The 24,399-nt window shown below is 36.1% G+C and overlaps 1 protein-coding gene across 1 annotated transcript in view; it reads left to right on the top strand.

Annotated features, from left to right (window-relative positions):
- The first annotated feature begins 313 nt into the window (after positions 1-313).
- LOC111418554 (fatty acid synthase-like) overlaps positions 314-24,399 on the top strand; it is a 43,135-nt gene continuing 19,049 nt past the window's right edge. The window contains exons 1-11 of the mRNA XM_071195436.1: positions 314-504; positions 576-896; positions 4,768-4,968; positions 5,041-5,699; positions 5,760-5,894; positions 14,020-14,975; positions 15,028-15,286; positions 15,340-15,865; positions 20,337-20,488; positions 20,543-21,309; positions 21,368-21,620. Coding sequence (XP_071051537.1) covers positions 378-504; positions 576-896; positions 4,768-4,968; positions 5,041-5,699; positions 5,760-5,894; positions 14,020-14,975; positions 15,028-15,286; positions 15,340-15,865; positions 20,337-20,488; positions 20,543-21,309; positions 21,368-21,620 — 4,356 coding nt within the window. The 5' untranslated portion in view covers positions 314-377. The remainder of the gene's footprint in view (positions 505-575; positions 897-4,767; positions 4,969-5,040; positions 5,700-5,759; positions 5,895-14,019; positions 14,976-15,027; positions 15,287-15,339; positions 15,866-20,336; positions 20,489-20,542; positions 21,310-21,367; positions 21,621-24,399) is intronic.

Genomic DNA, 24,399 nt, shown 5'->3' with positions numbered 1-24,399 from the left:
GTAAATACGGTTGCCAACTGATAAAATTTTATTAAAAAAAAAAATAAATATTTAATCAATAAACATTATTATCGTTAAAAAATAATTTATTTACGGGTTAACAGAGGTCCCCTTGAAGGTAACGGAGGTTCAATAACAATAATAAGAATTTTTTAAATAATATCCTGGAATTTTCTAGAATTTTCATAAATTTGAATTTTAAATAATTTCAATAATTAATCGGCTATTGTATGTAAAAATTCTTTTAAAAAACGAATTAAAAATCGTCGCGTTTTTCCCATATATACCCAGAAAATTGAAACCAAACCGATTCTTATTTTAAGTGTCACGTTAATACTTCCTTTAAAAATTATTTTAAAGACAAAAAAAAATAAATCATGAATCTTCAAGAAGATATCGTTATTTCCGGCATTGGCGGTTATTTTCCAAAAGCTCATAACATTGTTGAATTCAAAAACAACTTGTATTCGAATGAAATCTTATTAGGGTCTCGTTGGAAAGAAGGTAATAAGAAATTATTCAAGTTTTAATTTTTTTTAATCATTCCTAAAATTCTTTATATTTATGTATTTAAGGTGAATTAGGGGTTTGTAATAAAATTGGAGTTATCACTGGAGCAGAACATTTTGATACCGCTTTCTTCGGAATTCACCGTCATCAGGCGACTTACATGGATCCCATGCAAAGATTGATGATGGAAAGAACTTTCGAAGCGTTAATTGATGCTGGGGTTAATCCTCAAGATATAAGAGGAAAGAAAATTGGGGTTTTTACAGCTTCGTCAATCGGTGAAAATGATAATCTATTTTATGAGTCGATTGTAAGTGGTTTTGGGGTTACTGGACATTCAAGGGCTATGATGTCTAATCGAATTTCTTATTGGTTAAATTTAAAAGGTAATTTATAATAATTAAGCTACATTATATTTACATAAATTACATATCGGGTAGGCGCACCAACCAGCCTTGCACTGTGACCCTAAGGATCCTATTGTACCCCGATAGATAACGTCACCAAATTTCACCGTGAAGTCCAATGCTCTTAACGAACCTTATACGAACCATTAATACCTTGCTCGGTAAAAAATCATTCAGATCCTTTGTGAAGATAAAACTGTGGTATAAAACATGCTCAACCGTCTCCTCGTCCTCCGCACATAGTCGGCATTCAACATCGTCGGCTAGCCCCAACAAGTTGAGGTGTGTCTATAATCGGCAGTGCCCAGTAAAGACACCCATTAAAACTTTAATGCTGCTATCAGCAAGTCTTAAAATCAGTAGAGGCGATACAGCTTATCAAAAAACTTACTAGAGTTACGAGAGTTCCATCTACATTAATATATCTGATAATAATCACGAATGGACTGTAGTTATAGTGGTCACAACATGCTATACTGTAATGTTACGTGTAAATCTCCTTTGAAAGAACCTGTTTTAAAAACATACCGTGCGTTGGCATCTATTAACATAGATTCTTTTTTGCTTGACTTGTATGACCTTCCCCTGCATTTTATTTTTCGTATGCCTAACATTGATGATAAAGTTTCTTTTTTTACACATTCCATTTTAAACTTGCTACATGTACATGCTCCTTTAATTATCAGAAAATTTACTAAGCCCTACCTTCGTTGGATCACTGCAAATGTAAAGTTGTAAAATTGTAACAACAGGGCAGCCATCTGGGACCTCTGTTGTTCCTTCTTTACATTAACGACGTCTTTGGCTCCTCTTCCTATTGCCGCTGTCTCATGTATGCTGACGACCTTAAATTGTTTCTCCCTATTTATATTGCAAATGATTGCGCCAAATTGCAAAGTAACCTTGACGATCTATGCAAGTTCTGTTCTGATAAAATAAATATCTCTAAATGTGTAATTATAACGTTTACTAAAAAACAGAATCATATCTCTTATAACTATACACTTGGCAATAACGTCCTAAATAGGATCATCTGTTCGAGATCTTGGCATCATCCTTGATCAAAAGCTATCTTTTGGTCTTCATATTGATGGAGTGGTGAACAATGCATATAGGACGCTCGGTTTTGTAATGCATTCTTGTGAGGATTTTACAAATCCGTATGCGATCATCACTATTTATAATGCTTTTATCAATAGCACCTTGAACTTTGGTAGTTGTAAATTGGCAATTGTAGCCTCCAGGTTCATCATGGTGAGTATTAATAGGATAAAAAAGAATAAGTCCACGATGATTTTTTATTATTTTTCTAATTTCGGGACAACAATGTTTCGCTTTTTCTAAAAGCGTCTTCAGGTACGACGTCAAAAACTAAGAATGATGAATACGTGAAAAAATGATCATGTGGAAAAATTTCTCTTACAAAAACTACGACGGACCGATGATTAAAATTATAATTTTGGATTAAAGAATTAAGTGAAATTTTTGAAAACGGCGTGGGTTTACCATTCAGGTTAAAAACTCCAACGTCGGGTGATAGGTTAAAAAATGTTTTTTGAAATGCTGAAGACAGGCGTAAAAAACTGTAAAAGCTGAAGGCGTGTTATAAAAAAGGGAATTTAGCGTTAAAAATCGAAAAACTTGAGTCGTGTGCATATATCGATTGGTTACAACGGACTGCTTCAGATTCTTGACTTACAACGGAGTTTTTGACGTCGTACCTGAAGACGCTTTTAGAAAAAGCGAAACATTGTTGTATCGAAATTAGAAAAATAATAAAAAATCATCGTGGACTTATTCTTTTTTATCCTATTTGGTAGTTGTGTCTGAAATCCCCAATATTCTTGCTATATCGACAGACTTGAGAGGATTCAGATGAAATTCTTAAAGTTTCTTTCTTATAAATCGCATGATGTTTACGAAGACTATAACACTGCATGTGGAAAGTATCATTTACTCACCCTCCGTCAGCGGAGACTACTTGCGGATGCATGTTCTTGCATAGATTACTCAACGGACTCTGCAATTCTTCTTACCTTCTGTCTTGTGTCAATTTACATGTTCCTCCACGTCAACTTCGTTACGATTTCCTTTTCTATGCTCCTACACCGCGCACAAACGCTTATAGAAATTCTCCTATCATTAGAATGGAGAGAGCAGTGGACCGTCTCGGCATTATTATTTGTGTTCAGTAATTAGAGGTATAAGTCCCTCGTTCGAAATATTATCATAATAAATGCGGACGAGCGGTTTCAGTTTTATTTTTATTTTAGTTTTTTGTAATTCCCTGTTTCGCATACTGTTTAGCTGCTTTTTTTCCTTTTCCTTAATTTCTTTTTCTTCGATGTAGATGCTGATTAATTTTGTATATGATATATTGCATATATTGTATTATATATATTATCTTGTATGTATTAACTCTGTGGAGGTCTTTGGGTCTGTCCCGTTTTTGATCGCTTGGAAGGTAAATAAATAAATATAGTTAATGTTTGCCTAGAAGAGGGTGTTTTTCCTTCGCAATGGAAGACAGCAATCGTTATTCTGCTACCTAAAGTAAGCAATCCCACTACCTATCGGGACCTTAGACCAATAAGCATATTACCGGTATTATCAAAGGTGCTGGAGACGGTTATATACAAATAATTATTTGCGTTTTTGGAGGGAATTGATTTCTTACCATGTTGTCAGTCGGGCTTTAGAGAAGGACATAGCTGCTGCACAGCTTTAATGAAGGTGACTGCTACGGATTGGGGTAAAGTTACAATACTCGTGCTACTTGATTTCAATAAAGCCTTCGATACGGTTAGTCACGATACTTTGCTTAATATTCTGTCTAGGATGGGGTTTAGTGCGGTGGCTTTGAGTCTTTTAGGCGGTACCTTTGTCACAGGTTTCAGATAGTTAAGGTGAAGCAAAACTTTTCTGAACGTTGCGTCGTTTGGAATCTTCAGTATCACTGGTATAAATCCAGAATTGAGCGTATTCAATCTAAATTCTTCAAGTGCCTTTGTCTTAAATTTTCCGTTCAATGCATTGATTACGAATCAACTTGCACTTCTTTCCGTATGTTAACTCGCAGCCAGCGTCGCTTTTGTGGGGATATGTTAAATTTTTCTAAACTTTTGACCAACAAATGTGATTCTCCAATGCTTGTCGGTTCTATAGTTGTTCATGTTCCTCCGAGATTGCTTCGCTTTGACTTTCTATTTATAACACCTACTCATAGAACCAATGCCTGTTAAAAACTCTCCTCCAATCTGTTGGTGGCGCTTCCTTAATACTTTCGATCGGGTGCGAACTGTGGAGTCCAAAATAGAAAAAACTCTGAAGGACGCCAACGAGTCTTCCACTGCTAATTTCTTATAAATGTTTTGTATGATCCTTATACTAATAATGATCTAATAAAGGGACAATTCCACACTCATTTCTTATGTTAATTAGATTTAAAGCAAATGCTTACTATTTGATCACGTTTTCAAAAATTTGGAAACAACGCCTAAATAAACGAAAATAAAATCGACCTATAATAATATTTATTTAAAAATATATAAATTATTATAAAAAATATCATAACTAAAGAATAATATTGTATGCACAAACTGGAGAGCCTCAAACTGTAGTCTCCATATTTCCTAAACAATCTTTGCAGCACGCCATTATGTGCTCCATGCACAACCATCGATCGTTTCCAAATTTTGCAAAAATAACTTCTTTTGCAATATTTACAGTTTCCTCTTTTCCTTGGTTGTGGCTCTGGAATAATCTCTAAAGAAGTATATTAAAAGCTCCCGCAAATAACCCTTACTTATTTGATGCTGATACGGAACTTATTACACTTTTTTTAATTTAGGTCCGAGTTGTGCTTATGATAGCAACTGGATTGGAGGAATTGAAGTTCTTAATTTAGCCGTAACCGCTGTACAAGAAGGACATTGTGAGGCCGCAATCATTGGATCAGCTAATTTAGCATTAAACGCAGAAATTTCATTTTTGTACAACGATATGGGGTTACTTTCTCAAGATGGATCAACGAAAGCTTTTGATAAAGACGGTAATCTTCTTTCACTTTGTTATTAACCATTAATTAATGTTATTGTCAAATAACAATTTAATTCTTGTTAAGCTTCCGGTTATGCTAGAGCCGATGGAGTTGTTGTAATGCTAATTCAAAGAGCTTCAGATGCTAAAAGAGTTTACGCCAGCGTGCTTCATTCCGCAACGATTTTTAATGGAGCCCGAGATGGTCCAATTTTTGATCAAAATTTAGAAGGAATGACAAATTTTGTTGATGAATTTTACGAAAAATGCAAAATTAACCCTGCGGATGTTGAATACGTCGAAACGTACGGTTGCGGTGTGAAAAGAACGGACGAAATCGAATTAAACGCTTTGGAATCGGTTTATTGCAAAAACCGAAAATCTCCCCTTTTAATTGGGTCAATAAAACCTCAAACCGGGCACAGCGAAGCAAGCGATAATTTATTTTCGATCGCCAAAGTTTTGGTTGCAATGGAAAATAAAAAAATCCCCGCAATGTTGCAATTTAAAAATCCAAATCCGAATATTCCCGGATTATTAAACGGCAATTTAGAGGTTGTTACAGAAAATAGAGATTGGAAAGGCGAATTGGCCGCGGTTCATGGAATCGGATTGTGTTCTTCTTACGCGCATGTTTTATTAAAAGGAAATCCGATTTTAAAAACACCAATTAATAACGATTTGCCGAAATTAGTGGTGGCATCGACTCGAACTGAAAACGGAATCCAAGAAATTTTAAAAACGGTAATTTAATACTCTCATTTAATTAATTTTAATTAAATTATTTTTTTCGATTAATTCCAGTTGCAAGAAGAAAAAGATATCGATGACGAATACATCGGGTTAACGCATAATTTCTTTTCAAAAACCGTTTCAGGGCATTTATATAGAGGATACACAATTTTGGATGAAAGCGAAAACCCAAAACATGAATTCGAAGTAAGTTTTTTTTAATTTAAAGTTAATTAATCACACAAATCTACAAGATTTGTTGTCGATCAGCTGAGAGTCATTTCAGAAGTAATTTTTTACGAAGAATCATAATCCAAGCTTAGAATTAGATCATCACATCAGCATTTTGAGATATCTAAGGCTACTTTTGAAGTTATGTATGAGATACACAATATTATTTTGCTGTATTCTATATATTACATCATTCAGGACTATCCTTGTCCTTCAAATTGCGTGTATATTAAATCCTTGGAATAGCATCATGTCTTATTTAAATTTCTGATGGCAATAATATATTTTGCCATCATTGACATCAACTAATTTAGTTTTTGGTCGATTAACTGCCTTATAAGGTGATGATTTTAAAGCTTTTTGCGCTTTTGTATAATATACAGTAGCTGCAAAAACGCAACAAGATTCAGCATTTCTATAAATAAAAACTATTTTTGAGGTTAAGGCAGGGCCGGATCACACCTTTTGTGGGCCCGAAGCGCTCTCTGTTTTTGTGCCCCAAAAAAAGTCTAATATTACCATTTAAGTATTATGTATAATAATAATAATAATGTTTATTGCCTCTAAAACAAGTATTTTCATAAATATATACTTTCATAACAAATATAGACATCAAGGCAAACGGATCAATTTATCGCAATAAGCGATATCTTCCAAGAGACCCAATGGTAACAGTGTATATGTAATTTTAAATAAATAATTATGGCTACCAAAAAAGTAATACTAAATGATGTGCTAATAGGACTGAGCGAATGAGCATATTTGAGTTATGTAACGAATCGACAGTCAGTTACTACAAGGAGGGAAATTGACACAAAAAAAGTGCAATAAAAGATAGATGAAAGGCAGACTAGAGAAGAAAACAAACACGTATAGGTCAAGAAGAAGATAGTTGAAGAGATAGCAGATGGCGCCTCAAGGCATTTTAAAAACTTATTAAACTAGCTGCATTGCGAACAACGGCAGGCAAATCGATTGTACTGTAAAAGATCTGTGGTAGATTTCAGTACTATGGACTGGAAACATGAGTGTAGACTCCGACATTGATCGAGTGGGCAAGTCATGTGATGCTAAAAAAGTGAAAGGCATCGGACAAATAAGCAGGAGTGCGTGTACAACATAGTAACCATGCGAAATGATCTATGACTCTGGCAAGTCCTCATCTGCAGGTTGTTACGATATGGAGTAATCTGCTGCAACTTTCCTAAATCAAAAATGTACCGTATACAATTGTTCTGAAGTCTTTCCAATTTACCCCGAAGGGCTGCGGACAAATCGGGATACGCAGCATCGGCATAATCAATGTGGGGGAAAATGAGAGAATAACAAAAATTATGACGTACAACAGGAGGAAGGTAGCAGCGAAATTTTTTCAAAGTATGAAAACAGAAGTAAACCCTCTTATAGACTCCCTGAACTTGTGGCCGCCAAGACATCACCGAATCCATTACCACACCAAGATTTAGTTGAAGGGTAGTTAAGGAATTAAATTGTGTCAGCAAGAAGCGAGTGCCAAATGCAATGGCTTGCGTTTTATCTGGATTCAAGGTACGTCTAGACCAGTCAAGCACGCTAGAGAGATCGTTGTTAAGATGCAACAACGCATCTGGGATTTTGTTAACAGTTGACGAAATATAAAGGTGAAAGTCATCTGAATACAAATGATAGATACACGAGATACCATCCCTAATACTATTTATGAAAACTAAGCAGAGCAAAGGACCCAGCACAGTGCCCTTGGGAACTCCACATTTGATGTCAACAGGAGAAGAGAGTACAGATTCCACGCGGACACGTAAAGACCGATAGAAAAGGTAGGACTGGAACCAAGATATACAAGAAGAGGTAAAACCAATAGCAGAAAGCCTAGTTAACAGGAGGGCATGGTCCACAGAATCAAAGGCTTTACTAAAATCAAGTAACACTAGCAAGGTAACACAACGGTTATCACACGCAGATCGAATATCATCGGTGATCTTAATCAGTGCTGTAGTAGTACCATGCTCTTCACGAAAACCAGACTGGAACTTGTTTATCAGATTAAACTCCTCAAGATATTTCTGAATCTACAAATAAGCTAAACGTTCAATAGCTTTTAACAACGTAGATAGAATAGAAATGGGTCGAAAGTCACCAACATGGGACGGAGATTTAATTTTTGGGATATCAATATTGACTTAATTTGAAAAAAATAGTCTATTATAAATGAGTTTTTCCAAAAATTTTCCCATTATTGGTAGAATGGATATAAGACGATAGTTGTTTAGTAGGCTACGATCACATTCGAGACTTAAAAATAGGAATAATTTTTAACTGTTTCCATACAGAAGGAAAGACGGCAAAATAAAAGTTGCAGATATGTCGTGTAGATTCGGACCCTTAGATGTGGCGTATTATGACTTTGATCCCCCTCAGGATATACAGCACTAACTGGTGGTACGAATACCGAACCGAAATAATCGGAGAAAAGAGCACAGAGTTTTTTCCGATTAACAGAGGGAACGCCACTATGACGGACAACCGCCGGAACTCCAACACCACCTCTATTCTGTTTCGCATATGCTCAAAATTGTTTAGCTTCAGAGGAATCTTGTACACGAACTAAATAAGTTTTATGGTCGCGTGCGATAAGATATTTAGAACGTCGTCTCATGCAGAAATTGTGGTAATCGAGTTGATTCTTATACCGTTTCCATTTTCTATGCAAACTTCTTTTTTCACGCAATGTATTCATTGTGTTCCGAGAGAATCATGTGGGTTAACTTTTATTAGGCAACTTCCCGCGCGGAACAAACCTCTCAATAACTTTATTGAGATACGTATAAAACTTTTTTACGGCCACATCAACAGAGACTTCTCCTAAAAATTTTGGCCAATCTAAATTATTGAGATTATCATTAATTTCGTCGTATGATGCTTTAGAAAAATTATAGGCAACAACGGAGTGCGGATTAAGATTGTTCCCTCGGAGCGCATCACAACCAAATTCAAGCGTAGTGAACCACGTCTTCACATATCAAAGGAGAATCACACATCTGAAAATCTGTTAGTGTTACAAGACGACCAAACACAAGATCAAGTGTATGATTAAAAAACTATTGTGTTGATCCAGTTAGTCCAATGATACGGCACCCATAAAATTTATATACCGCGCTCCATCGCAATGAGGAACAGCAGAATGCGTAGAAGCTTCTTTGCTTCAACGAATTTCTGGTAAATTGAAATCTCCGCAAATGATAAATTTGTCATTACTGTGCCGATTAATGATATTCACTAAATTATCTAAGAAAGCAGACAGAGCGGCAACATCATTGGGCGAAATGTACACTGAGAGAAATAGATTGTACGAATCGTATTATAGAAAAAATATTATACATGCAGCAATGCATTGTATACATGCAGCAATTCATTGTATACATTATATTTATTGTACTGAATACAATCTCATCTCGCTGTCACTATTCGTAGTAAACGTATTATACCTTATAGTATATTTTTAGTGCATAGTACAATCCATTTCTTTCAGTGTAGTATATTCAACAAACGAAATGTATACCTCCACCCCTGGAAACCAATCGCTAGACTCAGAACTAGCAATATAGAGTACTTATCGACACGCCGATAAGTACGCCACCGCTACGAGGAGGGGGATGAATAACAGTAGAGACACGATCATGTCTACAGGTTGTCCCGCAACGATTGTACAATACTTCATCGGCGTATTCTCTGATCAAAAATTCACAAAAAAAGCTTAATAAACATAGGTCCGAAAGTTTTAGTTCCATAAGTTGACCTATTGTTAACATCATTAATTCTAATTTTTCTATAATAATAATTAACCGCTTCATGTGGAATTAGAAGAAGCAATTTTGAGAAGCATTGATGAAAATGCCTCAACCAGCATTAGAAAGTTTTCGTTCACTGCAAGGGAGCAGTTGCTTTATCCGTATCACTACAACACTTTTCAAGCTTTAACAGAAAATTATAGCAAAGAAGAGGTACTAAACGTCGACTTTCCCATAAACATTGTGTTTGCGGAAGAAGCAACATTCATTCAAAACGGAAATCTTAATATCCATAATGCGCACATTTTGAGTGATGACAATGTCCATGCAATACTAGAAATTCATCATCAGTGCCTATCAGTGTTAATGTATGGACCGGAGTTATAGGTGCTCAGTTATTAGGTCCATTTTTTTATTCCAAATAGATTCACAGGCGATGCTTCCATATTTTTTTACAAAATGAGCTTACTGAGGCATTTGGTGAATTACCCTGCAAATGCTTGCAAACCTTGATGCACGATGGAGCACCAGCACATTATCCACGTGCTACTCGAGTATACTTAGATGACAGATTTGATAATAATTGGATTGGCCATGGTCCTGTTACGTGGCCACCTAGTTTACCATTTTTAAATCCGTTAGATATTTGGTTTTGATGACATTCAAAATAAATAGTTTATTCTGAAGAAGTTTAAAATGTTCAGGATTTGAAAAATACAATTGGTAACCCATTGAAAGTAGTAAAACAAATGTTAATCATACAATTACTACATCTAAATCGTTACAATTAATGATGTTAACAATAGGTCAACTTATGAAACTAAAACTTTGAATATCTCGAAAATGGACCATTTTCGGACCTATCTTTATTAGACTCTTTTGTCTATTTTCGACCAGAGAATACGCTGGTGAAGTATTGTATAATCGTTGCGGGACACCTGTATAAATAGTATACCCTTGTGAAAGTATTTCATTCGAAAAATTTCCGGGGTGGAGCCAGGTTTCCGTGAGGCAAATAATATCGTAACCTTTTGCAAGTTCTTAAAAACGATCGGCAACCTGCAGCGAATGTTTCGCCCATTCTGGTAATAAAAAGATAAGCAATACATTGGGCTGCAGTCATTACCAAGTTGTACTTATATACAACTACATATACAACTAACAGAATGTTAGTTTTATTAGACAATGCAAGCTGTTGAGTAGTTTGGCCTTTCTACGAAGATGCAGAGAGAAGAAAGTAACGCCAACCTTCTTGAAGGTGAAGCACCACGTCGACTCCGCTGCAGTACGTAGAATCTTGATTAGGACAAAACAAGCACTACTACGAGAAAGAATCCACAAGACCTTCAATGATCTACAGAAAATAAGTGAGAGGTTACTACGACTCCACCTGTCACTTTCCAATTTTATGTCCGGAGAAGACTGGGATAAAGTGGACAGACTGACAATGAAGAAGGCTCGTGAATTCCAGAAGACCCGGGGCAAGCACATCAAGAAGTTTGAATCCCTGGAACGCCGGATACAAAAGAAGAAAAGTAATAGTTTAGCAGTAGAAACAATCGTCATCAACAGATCGAGGTCTCACTAACAAAAGACGAAACCACTGTGCTCGCCAAAGGATTGAACTACGCAATCGCCTCGAGAAAGGTCCCGAAAGGGGAAATCATCTGCTAAGTGGAAGCGGCTGTTCGAGGGATGCCCGCACTAAAAGCCGAAGATATCCGACAAGAAGTTGCGAGAGTAGCAAAATCACCGAAATCCAACTTGATGGTTGGTGAAAAGAATTCACTCCGGTTTATTAAAGAAAAGTCAGAAATCGTCGTGTTACCAGCAGACAAGGGGAATGCCACCGTTGTTATGGACTAGAAAGAATATTACGACAAAATGATGAACCTACTGGACCCAGCCACTTACAGGAAGATCAAGAAGGACCGATCACAGACAGAATCGTAAGGAAAATGAAGGACCTGATAAAATCCACAGGAATTCCAGCAGAACAGCAGAAAGGATTGTTCGTGCAGGCGCTGGTACCACCAAGAATTTATGGACTACCGAAGATTCATAAATCAGACGTCCCCCTCCGCCCTATCGTCAGTGCCATCAACTCTAGGGTTGCCATTTTTTAAAAGCAACTATAGAGGAGATTAAATTTTTCAAATTTCTTTTTTAATAATAATTTATTATTTTTGACATAGTCATAAAACTGTTTACATGTCATATAGTAGTTTAACGTTATTACTAATTCAGACTTTACTAAATCAACGCAAAACTTATTTCTGGTTTCGGTCCATTTGTTTCCCATTATACTAAAAATACGTTCCACATACGCAGTAGGTGCAGGTATACTTAAAATAAATGACAGAATTTGTGAAATATTCTGCAAGTTCTGTGTTTTACTTAAAATAGTACCTAGTCCATTTACAGGACGTACTACTATTTTTAAAATGATCATAGAAAAGTATATTTAAAATGTCTTCTTCATCAAAGATTTGATCAATGTTTACAAGGAGGTTTGGGTTTTGTAGCTTTTCAAGTAAATTAACAATATCTTGAAATTTAACTGGATTATTTAGCTTTAAATGTGACATTAAATATAGTATATTATCAGTACTAAAGTCGAACCATTTTTTGATGTACTGTATCGAGGACCAATTTAAAGTTATTTTCAAATTTTTCTGCCTGATATCCGTCTAAATATTTTAATTTTTAAGTAACAAGACATCCAAAGTAATTTTGATCTAAATGTCAAGATAAGTCTTGTAACTATGCTTGAGCAGTTTTATGCCACAGTCGAAACTATTATATGACAAATTGTGTTTTATGTTATGATACAGTAATCCTAATTCAATGCAGCCACATTGTTTTCTTCTGGTGAATGATTTGGTGTGCAGAAAGTTGTTATTAAATTGTTATTTACTGCCACTCTTGATTGTGTGATATGCATTTTCGTCAATTCATGCTGTTTTACCTAAAAATATGAATATTTAATTATTATTGTATGTATTGTATTAATACAATACATATTTGTATAGGTTAATTTACTTCTTATACGCTTAGTTACTTACGGAAGTTAATCCTTGACTTTTAATAGAGAAATCTTTAGTACATAAAGTACACTGAGCATATTCATCATTAATTTTAGAAGGTTTTAGCCATTTGTATGTGTTAAGACCACTCTTTTCGAAAAGTAGATGTAAGGAGCTTTAATCTTCTGGTTCTCGTCTATATTTGTATCATTTTCTTTTTCTTCGTCGCTCATCTTGATCTTATTATATTTTATATTAAATTTAATAGATGCACAAATGCATTTAAACCACAGTAAGTAGTTAACAACAGTAAAGAATTAACTTAACACGAGATAGTCAACGCCCTCTGATGGAGAGTTTCGGTAACCACCGATTAATGGCAGACGTCAGCTCACTATAAAGCTAGATGCTGAGGATATTTTGGTAAGTTTCGATGTTGAGTCTCTTTTTACCAGGGTACCAGTTAAGGATGCTGTGGATGGCCTCTGCCAGAAGCTCATTTCCGAGGGATTACCAGAATACTTACCAGATCTAGTGGAGTACTATTTATCGTCGACGTATTTCAGCTGGAAAGGAGAATTTTACGAACAGTTCGAAGGGGCAGCCATGGGTTCTCCATTATCGCCAGTTATAGCTAATTTCTACATGGAATTATTCAAAGAAGACGCTTTGAAGAAGAGCCAGTGGAAACCAAAGCTATGGCTCCGATATGTGGATGACACGTTTGTAATATAGCAATATGGTAAAAAACGGCTCCAAGGGTTCTTGGATTACTTGAACGCTCAACATACGATGATTAAGTTTACCATGGAAACGGAAACTGCCAAAAAACTATCTTTGGACAAATGGAGATATGGAACTTGGTGTATATCGGAAGAAGACTCATACCAACAGATTAGAACCAGTTTCTGAAGAAGGTTGCAACATGGCATCCGAAATGTCAAACCTCTTCTTAAAAGACGCACGGCAAAACCCGAAAGTTTCTAGTGTTAGTTCTAGTTTTAGTTCTAATTTTAGTTCAATTAACACCGGCCGTGAAAGCCTTCGTGCTTATAAGGATAGTACTATATGATGAAATGATAGAATACAGCGAAATAATATTGTGCGTACACATAACTTCTAAAGTCCTATAACTCCTCTTGTACATAACCTCAAATGAATTAAAATTATTTTCAATTTGGAGCTCGGATTCCGTTTCCACGCAGAAAATTACTTCCGAAATGACCACCAACAACAATCAACACCCCTTTTTTTTGCTATTTTTAACTATTTTTTTTTTGATTTTTTTAGCATTACACGGGTAATAAACGCCCGATTTGGTTTGTTTACTCAGGAATGGGTAGCCAATGGGTTGGGATGGCTAATGATTTAATGAAGCTTCCAATATTCGCGGAATCCATAAAAAAATCGGCGAAAATTCTTGAACCGAAAGGAATCGATCTCATTAGCATAGTAACAGGGAGTGACCCAAAAATTTTTGATAGCATCGTGCACTCTTTCGTGGGAATTGCCGCGGTTCAAATCGCATTAACCGATATTTTAAAGGCTTTAGGTGTGGTTCCTGATGGAATAATCGGGCACTCAGTCGGTGAATTGGGATGTTCTTACGCCGATGATTGTTTAACACCGGAACAAATGATTTTATGCGCGTATTCTAGAGGTCGAGCTTCCGTGGAAGTCGAATTAGTTAAAGGAATGATGGCCGCGATTGGTTTAGGAAATGGGCAAGTTAAAGATCGCCTCCCTGAATCGATCGAAGTTGCTTGCCATAACTCGACCGATAATTGCACACTATCTGGACCAACTGAAGACATGGAAAAATACGTTAAAGAACTCCAAGATAAAGGAATCTTCGCGCGATTAGTTAACGTGGCTAATATTGCCTATCATAGTCGATATATTCGCCCGGCGGCTCCGAAATTACTTGAATATCTCAAAAAAATCATCCCAGAACCGAAAGCCAGATCGTCAAAGTGGATTTCGACGTCGGTTTTGGAAGAAAATTGGGATGGGGTTGACGCGAAATTGTGCTCGGCTCAATATCACACTAATAATTTATTAGGGTCGGTTTTATTTGAGGAAGGATCGAAACATATTCCGAAAGATGCGATTGCTATTGAGATTGCCCCGCATGGATTATTACAAGCGATTTTAAAGAGATCTTTAAGTAGTGAGTGCACTAATATTCCTTTGACACAAAGAGGGAACAAAAATGGGTTACAATTTTTATTATCAGCCATTGGAAAGTAAGATTTTCTTAATGTATTTTACTAAAATAATTTAATCTTTTTTTTAAAGAATGTATCTCGCTGGAATTGACGTTAACATAGCAGCTATTTACCCCGAAATAAATTACCCGGTTAGTCGAGGAACATTAAGTTTAACTCCATTAGTTCATTGGGAACACAGCGAAACATGGAGAACCGGAATTGAAGACAAAATTAATTATTTATTCAACGTTAAAGACACGCAAATTACCTTAAATTCAGATGAATATAGATATTGTAATGGACACATCCTCGATGATAACTGCACCTTTCCTATTTCATCACTTTTAGTACGCAAATTATTTTGTTTTAATTTTCCTTAAATTAATTTTTTTAATTATAGAACATTTTAATGGAAATATTAATATCCGGATCTGACACAAAACCATCAACTGTAATCTTCGAAAATATCCTATTTAAAAACATGCTAACAATTCCAAAAGTCGATTCGATTCCTTTACACGCCCTAATTCAAACGGGAAGTGGATCTTTCGAGATATTATCGGGAAAAACAATGATAGCCACCGGGAAAATTTACGTGCCCCACGTCGCTGACAAATTCTGGGCTGAAGAAATCGAAGTTGTGGTTCCTGAAAAAGCGATGGAATTGACCACGAAAGATGTTTATTGCGAATTTAATCATCGCGGGCATAAATATAGCGGGGATTTCAAAGTTATTAAAAGCGTTAAGTTGGGGGAAACCGGACAAATTAGTAAAGTTGGGTGGAATAATAAGTGGACGTCGCTCTTTGAGGGGATGCTTCAACAATACATATTGAAAAGAGGGGAAAAGTATCAAAATATTATTACGCCAAGTTTTATTCAAAAAATTGCAATTTCGCTGGAAAAATTACCTACTAATAATGAAGGTAAGAGTTAACAAATGTTTATTATTTAAATTAAATAAAAATTTATTGCATTATTGATGAAAAATATGTTTGTGTCAAAATTACGTTAGGTTAGTTAAAAAGGAAATCACTAGATTCATGTTGGTAATAAATTTTCTTTTGACGTTTAAAATAGGTTATATTTCGTTTATAATTTGAAGCTTACTTATCATTATTGTTATTAATGAAATATTTTAAATAATGTTACTTATTGTTTGCTAAAGAAAGAGAACATAGAGAGATTAATGAATTAAACGAATATGTGCTGGAAACTTGGGAAGAATTTGGAAGGAAGTTAAATGAAAATTTTAGGGAAAATCAGAAACAATTCTCGTAGTCAAGAGGTGAAAGGGGGCTAAAACTAATACGGAACATAAAGAATCAGAATGGAGCAATACAGACGACCAGTGATAACATATTAAAAACATGGAAAACCCACCATGCGGAAAAATGTAGACAAGAGGATACAGAAGAAGTGTAGGAGAGTCGAGATGAGGTAGAAGGTATAGAGGAACAAGTGCGAATGCCCCGGATGACGACAGTATATCACCAGAATTAATAAAAAGAGGAGGTCCGAAAGTATAAAAGAATATGATCGTGCCAATCCATAAGAAGGGGGAAACAACCAACTGCGAAAACAACAGAGCAATCTGTTTGGAGCCGATTGCGCTCAAATTCTACACCCTCAGGACAATAATAGAAAAAGTAACAAACAAGAATAACTGTATATATTTGGCCGTCCTAGACCTAAAAGCAGCTTCGACCAGGTACCGAGACAACATATATGGGAAGTTTTAACCGAACTAGGGACAAGTCCAAAGCTAAAAAGAGCAATCAAAAGCATATACCACAAGGTAATGGGAAGGGTTAGACTGAATGGAAATACGTTAGAAGAGTTCAGAACGGAAAAGGGAGTGAAACAGGTCAAACAGGGTGACACATGGACAGAATAATAAAGCAAGTCAAAAAGCAAACTACGCAGACGAGATTGGGGTACCACAACACAATATAATAACCTAATATACGGGAACGATGTTGTGCTAATGTCAGGCAGAGTAGATGTCCTACAAAGAAACATTCAATTATGGAATACCTGCCTACAAGAAAGGGGAATGGTAATAAACAAGAACAAGATTAAGATCCTACACATTACAAAAGAAGAAGAAACGGGAGATATTGATGTATGAATAGAGGGGCAACGACTAGAAGTAGAAAAGTGCGAATGTCTTGGAACCATAATAAGTAAGGATGGAAAGATAGATCAGGAAATACGCAACAGAACGCAAAAAAATCAAAAAAGCAAGTGCAATTTACAATCAAATAAACGACACCCTCGTAGACAATAAAGAACTGAACACTAAAGCAAGAATACAATTATATAAAACCATCTATATACCCACACTTAATTATAGATCAGAAACTTGGACGATGCATGTTGCATAAATCGAAAATAACAGCAACAGAGATGAAGTATCTACGCAAGACATTGAGGAATACCAGAAGAAGTAGGGCACGGAAGAAAACAAACACGTATAGGTCAAGAAGAAGATAGTTGAAGAGATAGCAGATGGCGGCTCAAGGCATTTTTAAAACTTATTAAACTAGCTGCATTGCGAACAACGGCAGGCAAATCGTTCCACAACGCAATCAACTGCACTGTAAAAGATCTGTGGTAGATTTCAGTACTATGGACTGGAAACATGAGTGTAGAGTCGAGTGGGCAAGTCATATGATGCTAAAAAAGTGAAAGGCATCGGACAAATAAGCAGGAGTGCGGGTACAACATAGTAAGCATACGAAATGATCTACGACTCTGGCAAGTTATCATCTGCAAGTTGTTACGATATGGAGTAATCTGCTGAAACTTTCCTAAATCAAAAATGTACCGTATACAATTGTACGCAGCATCGGCATAATCAATGTGTGGGAAAATGAGAGAATAACAATGATTACGACCTACAACAGGAGGAAAGTAGCAGCGAAGTTTTTTCAAAGTATGGAAATAGAAGTAAACCCTCTTATAGACTCCCTGAACTTGTGGCCGCCAAGACATCGCCGAATCCATTACCACACCAAGATTTTTGACCGTATTAGAAAACGGAATAACGGTGTTGCCAAGCCTTAGTTGAAGGGCAGTTAAGGAATTAAATTGTGCCAGCAAGGAGCGAGTACCAAATGTAATGACTTGCGTTTTACCTGGATTCAGGTTAAGTCCATGATGTCTAGGCCAGTCAAGTACACTAGAGAGATCGTTGTTAAGATGCAACAAAGCATCTGGGAGGTTGTTAACAGTTGTCGAAATATAAAGTTGAAGGTCATCTGCATACAAATGATAGTTACATGAGATACCATCACTAATATTAATTATGATAATTGAGAAGAGCAAAGGAGCCAGCACGCTGCCCTCGAGAACTCCACATTTAATGTCAACAGGAGAAGAGAGTACAGATTCCATGCGGACACGTAAAGACCGATAGAAAAGGTAGGACTGGAACCAAGATACACAAAAAGATGTAAACCAATAGCAGAAACGAGTTAACCTTGGTTAACAAGAGGGCATGGTCTACAGAATCAAAGGCCTTACTAAAATCAAGTAACACTAGCAAGGTAACACAACGGTTATCTGACGGAGATTTAATTTTTGGGATAGAAATAAGATAGGCGATTCGCCAGATTGACGGAAATATAGACTGTTCAAAAGAACAGTTAAAAATATGTGTTAGGGGAGTAATACCAGAATTACTATATCCAGAATGGATAAGAGGAATCTGAGTCCAATACCATCTGCTCCGACACTGGTGGACTTGGAGTAAGTTAAAGCATCCCGGATCTCAGCATTTATAACCAAGCTGAATGAAAAGGAAAGCACGTTGGTAGATGCAAGGATTTCATTAATAGTATTCTGCCTAGTTATGTTACCAACCACCACAGGAGGATCCGCAAATATGTATATTATATGCCTATGCAATATCAAACCAGAACCGGGCCCCTGTAGCTGCAGGACCTTGAGGCGCGTGCCTCAAGCGCCTACTGGTTAATCCAGTTGAACTGCTGCCAGCATCCCCATCCTTCATAGTTCCTACTGATTGTAGTCTTTTCATGGATACCAACGCCACTTTCTCAATATGTAGGTTGAGTGGTGGTAAATTTAACATGATTTCCATGGCCGCGGTGGGGGTTGATCGCAGCACACCTGTAACATACAGACACGCGAGTCTCTGTCCTACTGGGCATTTTAAACAAAAACTTAATACATGTTTCGTCATTCTTGTGGCATTTTTTATATATTCAGAAGGGCAAAACTTACAAGTGTACATTATTTTTCCATTAACTTTCATCATATTAAAATTGTTCCACACATTACTCTTCGGTTTTGTCACAATTTTGTTTTTACTTCCATTATTCCCGCATCTACCATGCTATATTTCACACAATAATAAATGCACAAACCTAAACACGGCCATTCACGTCTGTGGGATTCCCGAACCGTTCGAACTTTGTCAGGACCAATAGAGAGAGTCACCATGCACTATGAGAAAACTATCTCTGGATTCTGGATTCGCGGGAAGGCAGGTTGAACCGTCCGCAGCCCTTTGACCTCAGCAGATCCATTGTACTTACTTTCCTCATTTGGTCAGCATTAGGGTCCTTCCAGCCATATTACCTTGGAGGCAAAAGCTAGAATTTGGCCTGGTTGTTCTGCCCTGATTCTACTCATGCTAATCTGGATATCTCCAAAAATGGATAACCTTAATGTTTGGAGTCGCATAAAATGTGTTGCGCTGATTCCTCCTCCTCACCGCATCCTCTGCAGATGTCGGTGTCACTTATTTCCATGTTCAGTAAGTGCTTCTGTAGATGCCATTGTCCAGTGATTAGCCTTATGACCAAACGTAAGTTCTTCCTGGACAGCCTCATAAATAAATCTGTTCGTTTAGGATCAGGGTACATCAGAGCCTCCTTTGCTTGGCGACATCCTGGTGTCCTGTCCTAGTAGTTTAGAAACTTCTTACTTGTTTCCTCTTTTTGAAGCTCTATTAAAGACCTTATTGTTGGGGCAATGAATGGTTCCGGCGATCCCGGAGGTTCGCCTGCAGCTCTCCTTGCCAGTTTGTCCACCATGTCATGAAGCTTATTTCCTGAATGACCCTTTATCCAGCAGATCGTAATCTCATTGCTAGCGGCTGCCTCACAAAGATTGTTATGGCAGTCCTCAAGCAACGAGGATGAACAGCGATACCGCCCGAGAGTAAACTATCTCTGAGAATTTTCTGGTTTAGCATATTCTTACGAGAATATTCTCCTCTATCATCTATATATATAACGCATTATCAGAATATCGTTTTTAATAATAACGCACGTTTTTAATAATCTACAACTTCACAAACATTTAGTTTAAAACAAAAAAAAATTGTTTTGACGATTTTGTTAATACTTTTTATTTTATTTCTAGATATTGATGTAACTTATAATTACCACACCGAAATAATATCGACCGAAAGCATACAAATAATTGGATTACAACATAATACTCAAGCGCAAATTGCAAAACCGATCAGTTTACTAAGTAACAATTTCGTTGGATTAGAAAAAATATCTACTCAAGTATTAATTGGTACGTTTTAATTTAAATTCGTATTAATTTTCTTTTTATTTTAGAGCATAGATGTTGCTATTAATTACAGTGTACACACTGCAATTAACAACTTTGATATTAATACCAAAAACATTGCGATAATCGATATTGAAACGATAAATTCCGAGTCATTTTCGGAAAATATTAAAAATGTTTTAGATAAAAACGTTGAAATTAGCGGAAATGTAACGAAAACCAAAGAAGATAAAATCGCAATTTTATTTTTATCAACAACAAATCCGATTTTAATCGTTTCAAGTGAAACCCCATCTGAAAACGTTTTAAAAACAATTGTTTCAAGTCATGCTTTCGCTTTAGTCAAAACTGATAAAACGATTTACTCCAATGAAAATATTCAAATTATTTTCGAATTTGTAATTAATCAAATTAATTATTGTTTGATTCGAAAACGTTGTAAAGTCACTCCAAACGTTGTTGTTATAAAATCCGATTTAGTTTCTTCGAAAGATTTAAGTAAAGATGCTTTAAACTGGGTGATGGAATTAAAAGAAAAATCGATTTCAAAAATAACTTACTTAATTGTGCCAGTTTTACCAACCGAGGGAGCTAGTAATTTTATAAGTGAGTTGAAACTTAAGAAAGAATTTAATAACGTTCGATGCGTTTTCTTGGAAAAAAACGTTAATTTTGATTTAAACTCAAATCAAGGAAGAGAAATTATCCGGAAAGATTTAAGCGCGGTTTTCTTTAAAAACGGAAAAATTGGAACCTATTTACCTTTACCGTTGGATTTTATGGATGATGTTAAAAATTTAGAACCATCATCAACGTACGTTTTAAAAAAATGTTTGTTTTTAATTAAAAATTTAACTTTTAATTAATTTTAGGGCCTCTATAGCAGCAAAAAATGTTCATTTTCTTGGAATTAACGCAAACGATGAGACATTAACGAATGAAAAACATGAAATTGGGTTGGGAAATATCGATTATTCGGGTGTTGATGCGAAAGATCGAATTATGGGGGTTGCTAAAATGGATGTTGATACTTGTAATTTAATTCCCGATGATATCCTTCATTGGAAAATACCCGAAAAATGGAGTATGGAGGATGGATGTTCTATTCCTCATGCTTACATCACTGTAAATAACAAAAATTACAATATAGTATAACCTCGATATAACGGACAAAATATGTTTATCCAATTCGGGTTATTCCCCAAGTTGCTGTTTTCCATGTTCATAGATGGACTAGGGGTTCAGCGCTAGGTTGTTGTATATTTTTCTTGAACTGAAAGTATGTGAAACTAACAATAGAACTAAAAATATTCGGGTTTAGCCGTTTTAAGAGACGCACGGATAAACCTGAATGTTTCTAGTTCTAGGTCAAGTGGTAATTCTAGTTTTAGTTCGAAATAAATATACAAAAACCTAGCGGTGGGTACCAAATAAAACTAGAACTAACACTAGACCTAGAACTAGAAACATTCGGGTTTAGCCGTGTGTCTGAAGACGCACGGCTAAACCCGAAATTTTCGTGTTCTAGGTCTAGTGTTAGTTCTAGTTTTACTTTATTGAAAAATATACAATTATAGATGCTCTAGTTTTAATTCAATGACAATATGTAACAACCTAGCTAGTGCTACTTAATGTTACCTAACACTGTCACTAGGTCTAGTGTTAGTTCTAGTGACAGTGCTAGATAGCGCTAGTTAGCACTAGACATCACTACGTTACATATTTTTATTGAACTAAAACTAGAATCAACATTTGACCTAGAACTAGAAAATCGGGTTTAGCTGTGTGTCCGAAGACGTTCAATAAGTTGATGACACCTTTGTGATCTGGCAACATGGAAAAGAGCGTCTTCAGAAGTTCCTAGACCACCTGAACTCGCAACACCCCATGATCAAACTCAACGCTATCCCAAATTCAAAAAAAGTCAATCCAAGATAACTCAACCCTAATCTAAAAATGTGGGATTCAAAACGCGAATATAATGTATGGTGACAGCATGTCCTAGCCTCTCTTACTCAATTCCGACACTTATCTGCAAGCTGAAGAACCTTGAAAGCCTGAGTAACCATGAAAGACTGCAATAGAAATCCTACTGAGACACAAAGCCAACACTGACAAGAGCAGAAGAAATGCCACAACCTCTATTACCACTTAGCAGCTGTACACTGGAATCATTTACTAAATACTGGATTCATTCATTAAATACTAGAATCAACCACTAAGTACTGGTAATAATTACTAAGCATACTTGAACAAAAATTAGAAGGTGGTAAAATTAGTGGTGAACACGAAGACCTGCTCCCGCCTCACACCGGACGTTAGTTTTATTAATTAGTTTTCCAACTTATATATTGTTACCGACTTTCGACTTCGGCACTTCGAACCAGTTTCTGAAGAACAAAACCCGAAAGTTTCTAGTTTTAGTTCAATTCACACCGGCCGTGAAAGCCTTCGTACTTATACTACATCTGACTTTTGTATACTACCAATCATTGTGGACATTGTACTTAACAGATGGATACTGCAATAATTTATTAAAAGCAGGAAATTTCTCCTGAATACTGGAATCATTTACTAGACACTGGAATCAACCATTGAATACTAGAAACAATGACTAATGATATAATATCTAACTTCTGGATATTGGAAACAATCACTATCAATATTGCACTTAGCAGCTGGATATTGGAATCATTTATTAAATACTGGCATTAACCATTGAGTACTGGAAATAAGTTCCAAGGATACTACTGAATACTGGAATCAATCACTATATGGACTTCGCCACTGGATATTGGAATCATGTATCAGATACTGTATTCAACCACTGAGCATTGGAAATAATTACTAAGTACTGCATCTAACTTTTGGATACTGGAACCAATCACTATGGACATTACACATCGCAGATGGATACTGGAATGAGTTCTATGTTGAACGAAAACTAGAAGTAACACTAGACTTAGAACTAGAAACATTCTAGTGTTAGTTCTAGGTTTAATTGTTATTCAGCGTTAGATTGTCTTATATTTTTCTTGAACTAAAACTACAACTATCACTAGACCTACAACTAGAAACATTCGGGTTTAGCCGTCTTGAGAGACGCTATCCAAACAAGCTGAGTTTTTTGAGCAATAGGTGCATTAACGTCACCTTTTCTGATTCCATTTTCAATGATTTGAGCGTATATGTCTGCTCCAACAAGTGCTAAATGTTTGATCGGGGTTTGAGTGCGATGAAAAATTGAGATTAATTACTCCTCTTGTGTGTCCAGCTTTTTGAGCACCAATAGCAACGATTGGAATATTAGCATTACTTCTAGAAATGTTTAAAAACTCAACCATAGCTTCAGCAACAAAAGAAACCTCCGAACCTTAATCAATTAAAGCACGTGCCATGAAGCATTCTGATGAGTTCGGCGAAATCGTTTCTTGTCTTGATTGACAACTTTTGATGAAATGTGGTTTGGTTATTGTGGAACGTTGTATGATGTTGTTTTTGATAGAGCTTGCATCGTTTTTGAGTTTTACAATGTTTCAATAGATGGGGTCCAACAATTAAAACAAAGACTTTTAGACATGACGAACTCTTTACATTGAGCTACAGATTTATTAAGATATTGCTGACAAGATGTAATATAATGGTCACCTTTGCAGTATGAACAATTAAGTAATGATTGCGAAACATGAGTCTTAACTTGGTTTAAAATTCTAGAGGGCACCACATCAGGGCCGATTTACATCAGACGAGCGAACGCTCATTCTATCCCGACTCTATCATATTCTTTTAGTGTAAACAGATGTAGAGCATTCTTTCGTTGTTCTGTCTGTGTTCTCAAAGATTCTAGAGAATATTCTAGGAATGTTCGATCGCTTGATGTAAACGGCAATAGAGCGTGCGAACA

This window comes from Onthophagus taurus, chromosome 3 (genome assembly GCF_036711975.1).
Source record: "Onthophagus taurus isolate NC chromosome 3, IU_Otau_3.0, whole genome shotgun sequence".
Lineage (NCBI taxonomy): Eukaryota > Metazoa > Arthropoda > Insecta > Coleoptera > Scarabaeidae > Onthophagus > Onthophagus taurus.
The sequence above is the reverse complement of the archived record's forward strand: the minus strand, read 5'-3'. Positions and strand labels throughout refer to the sequence as shown.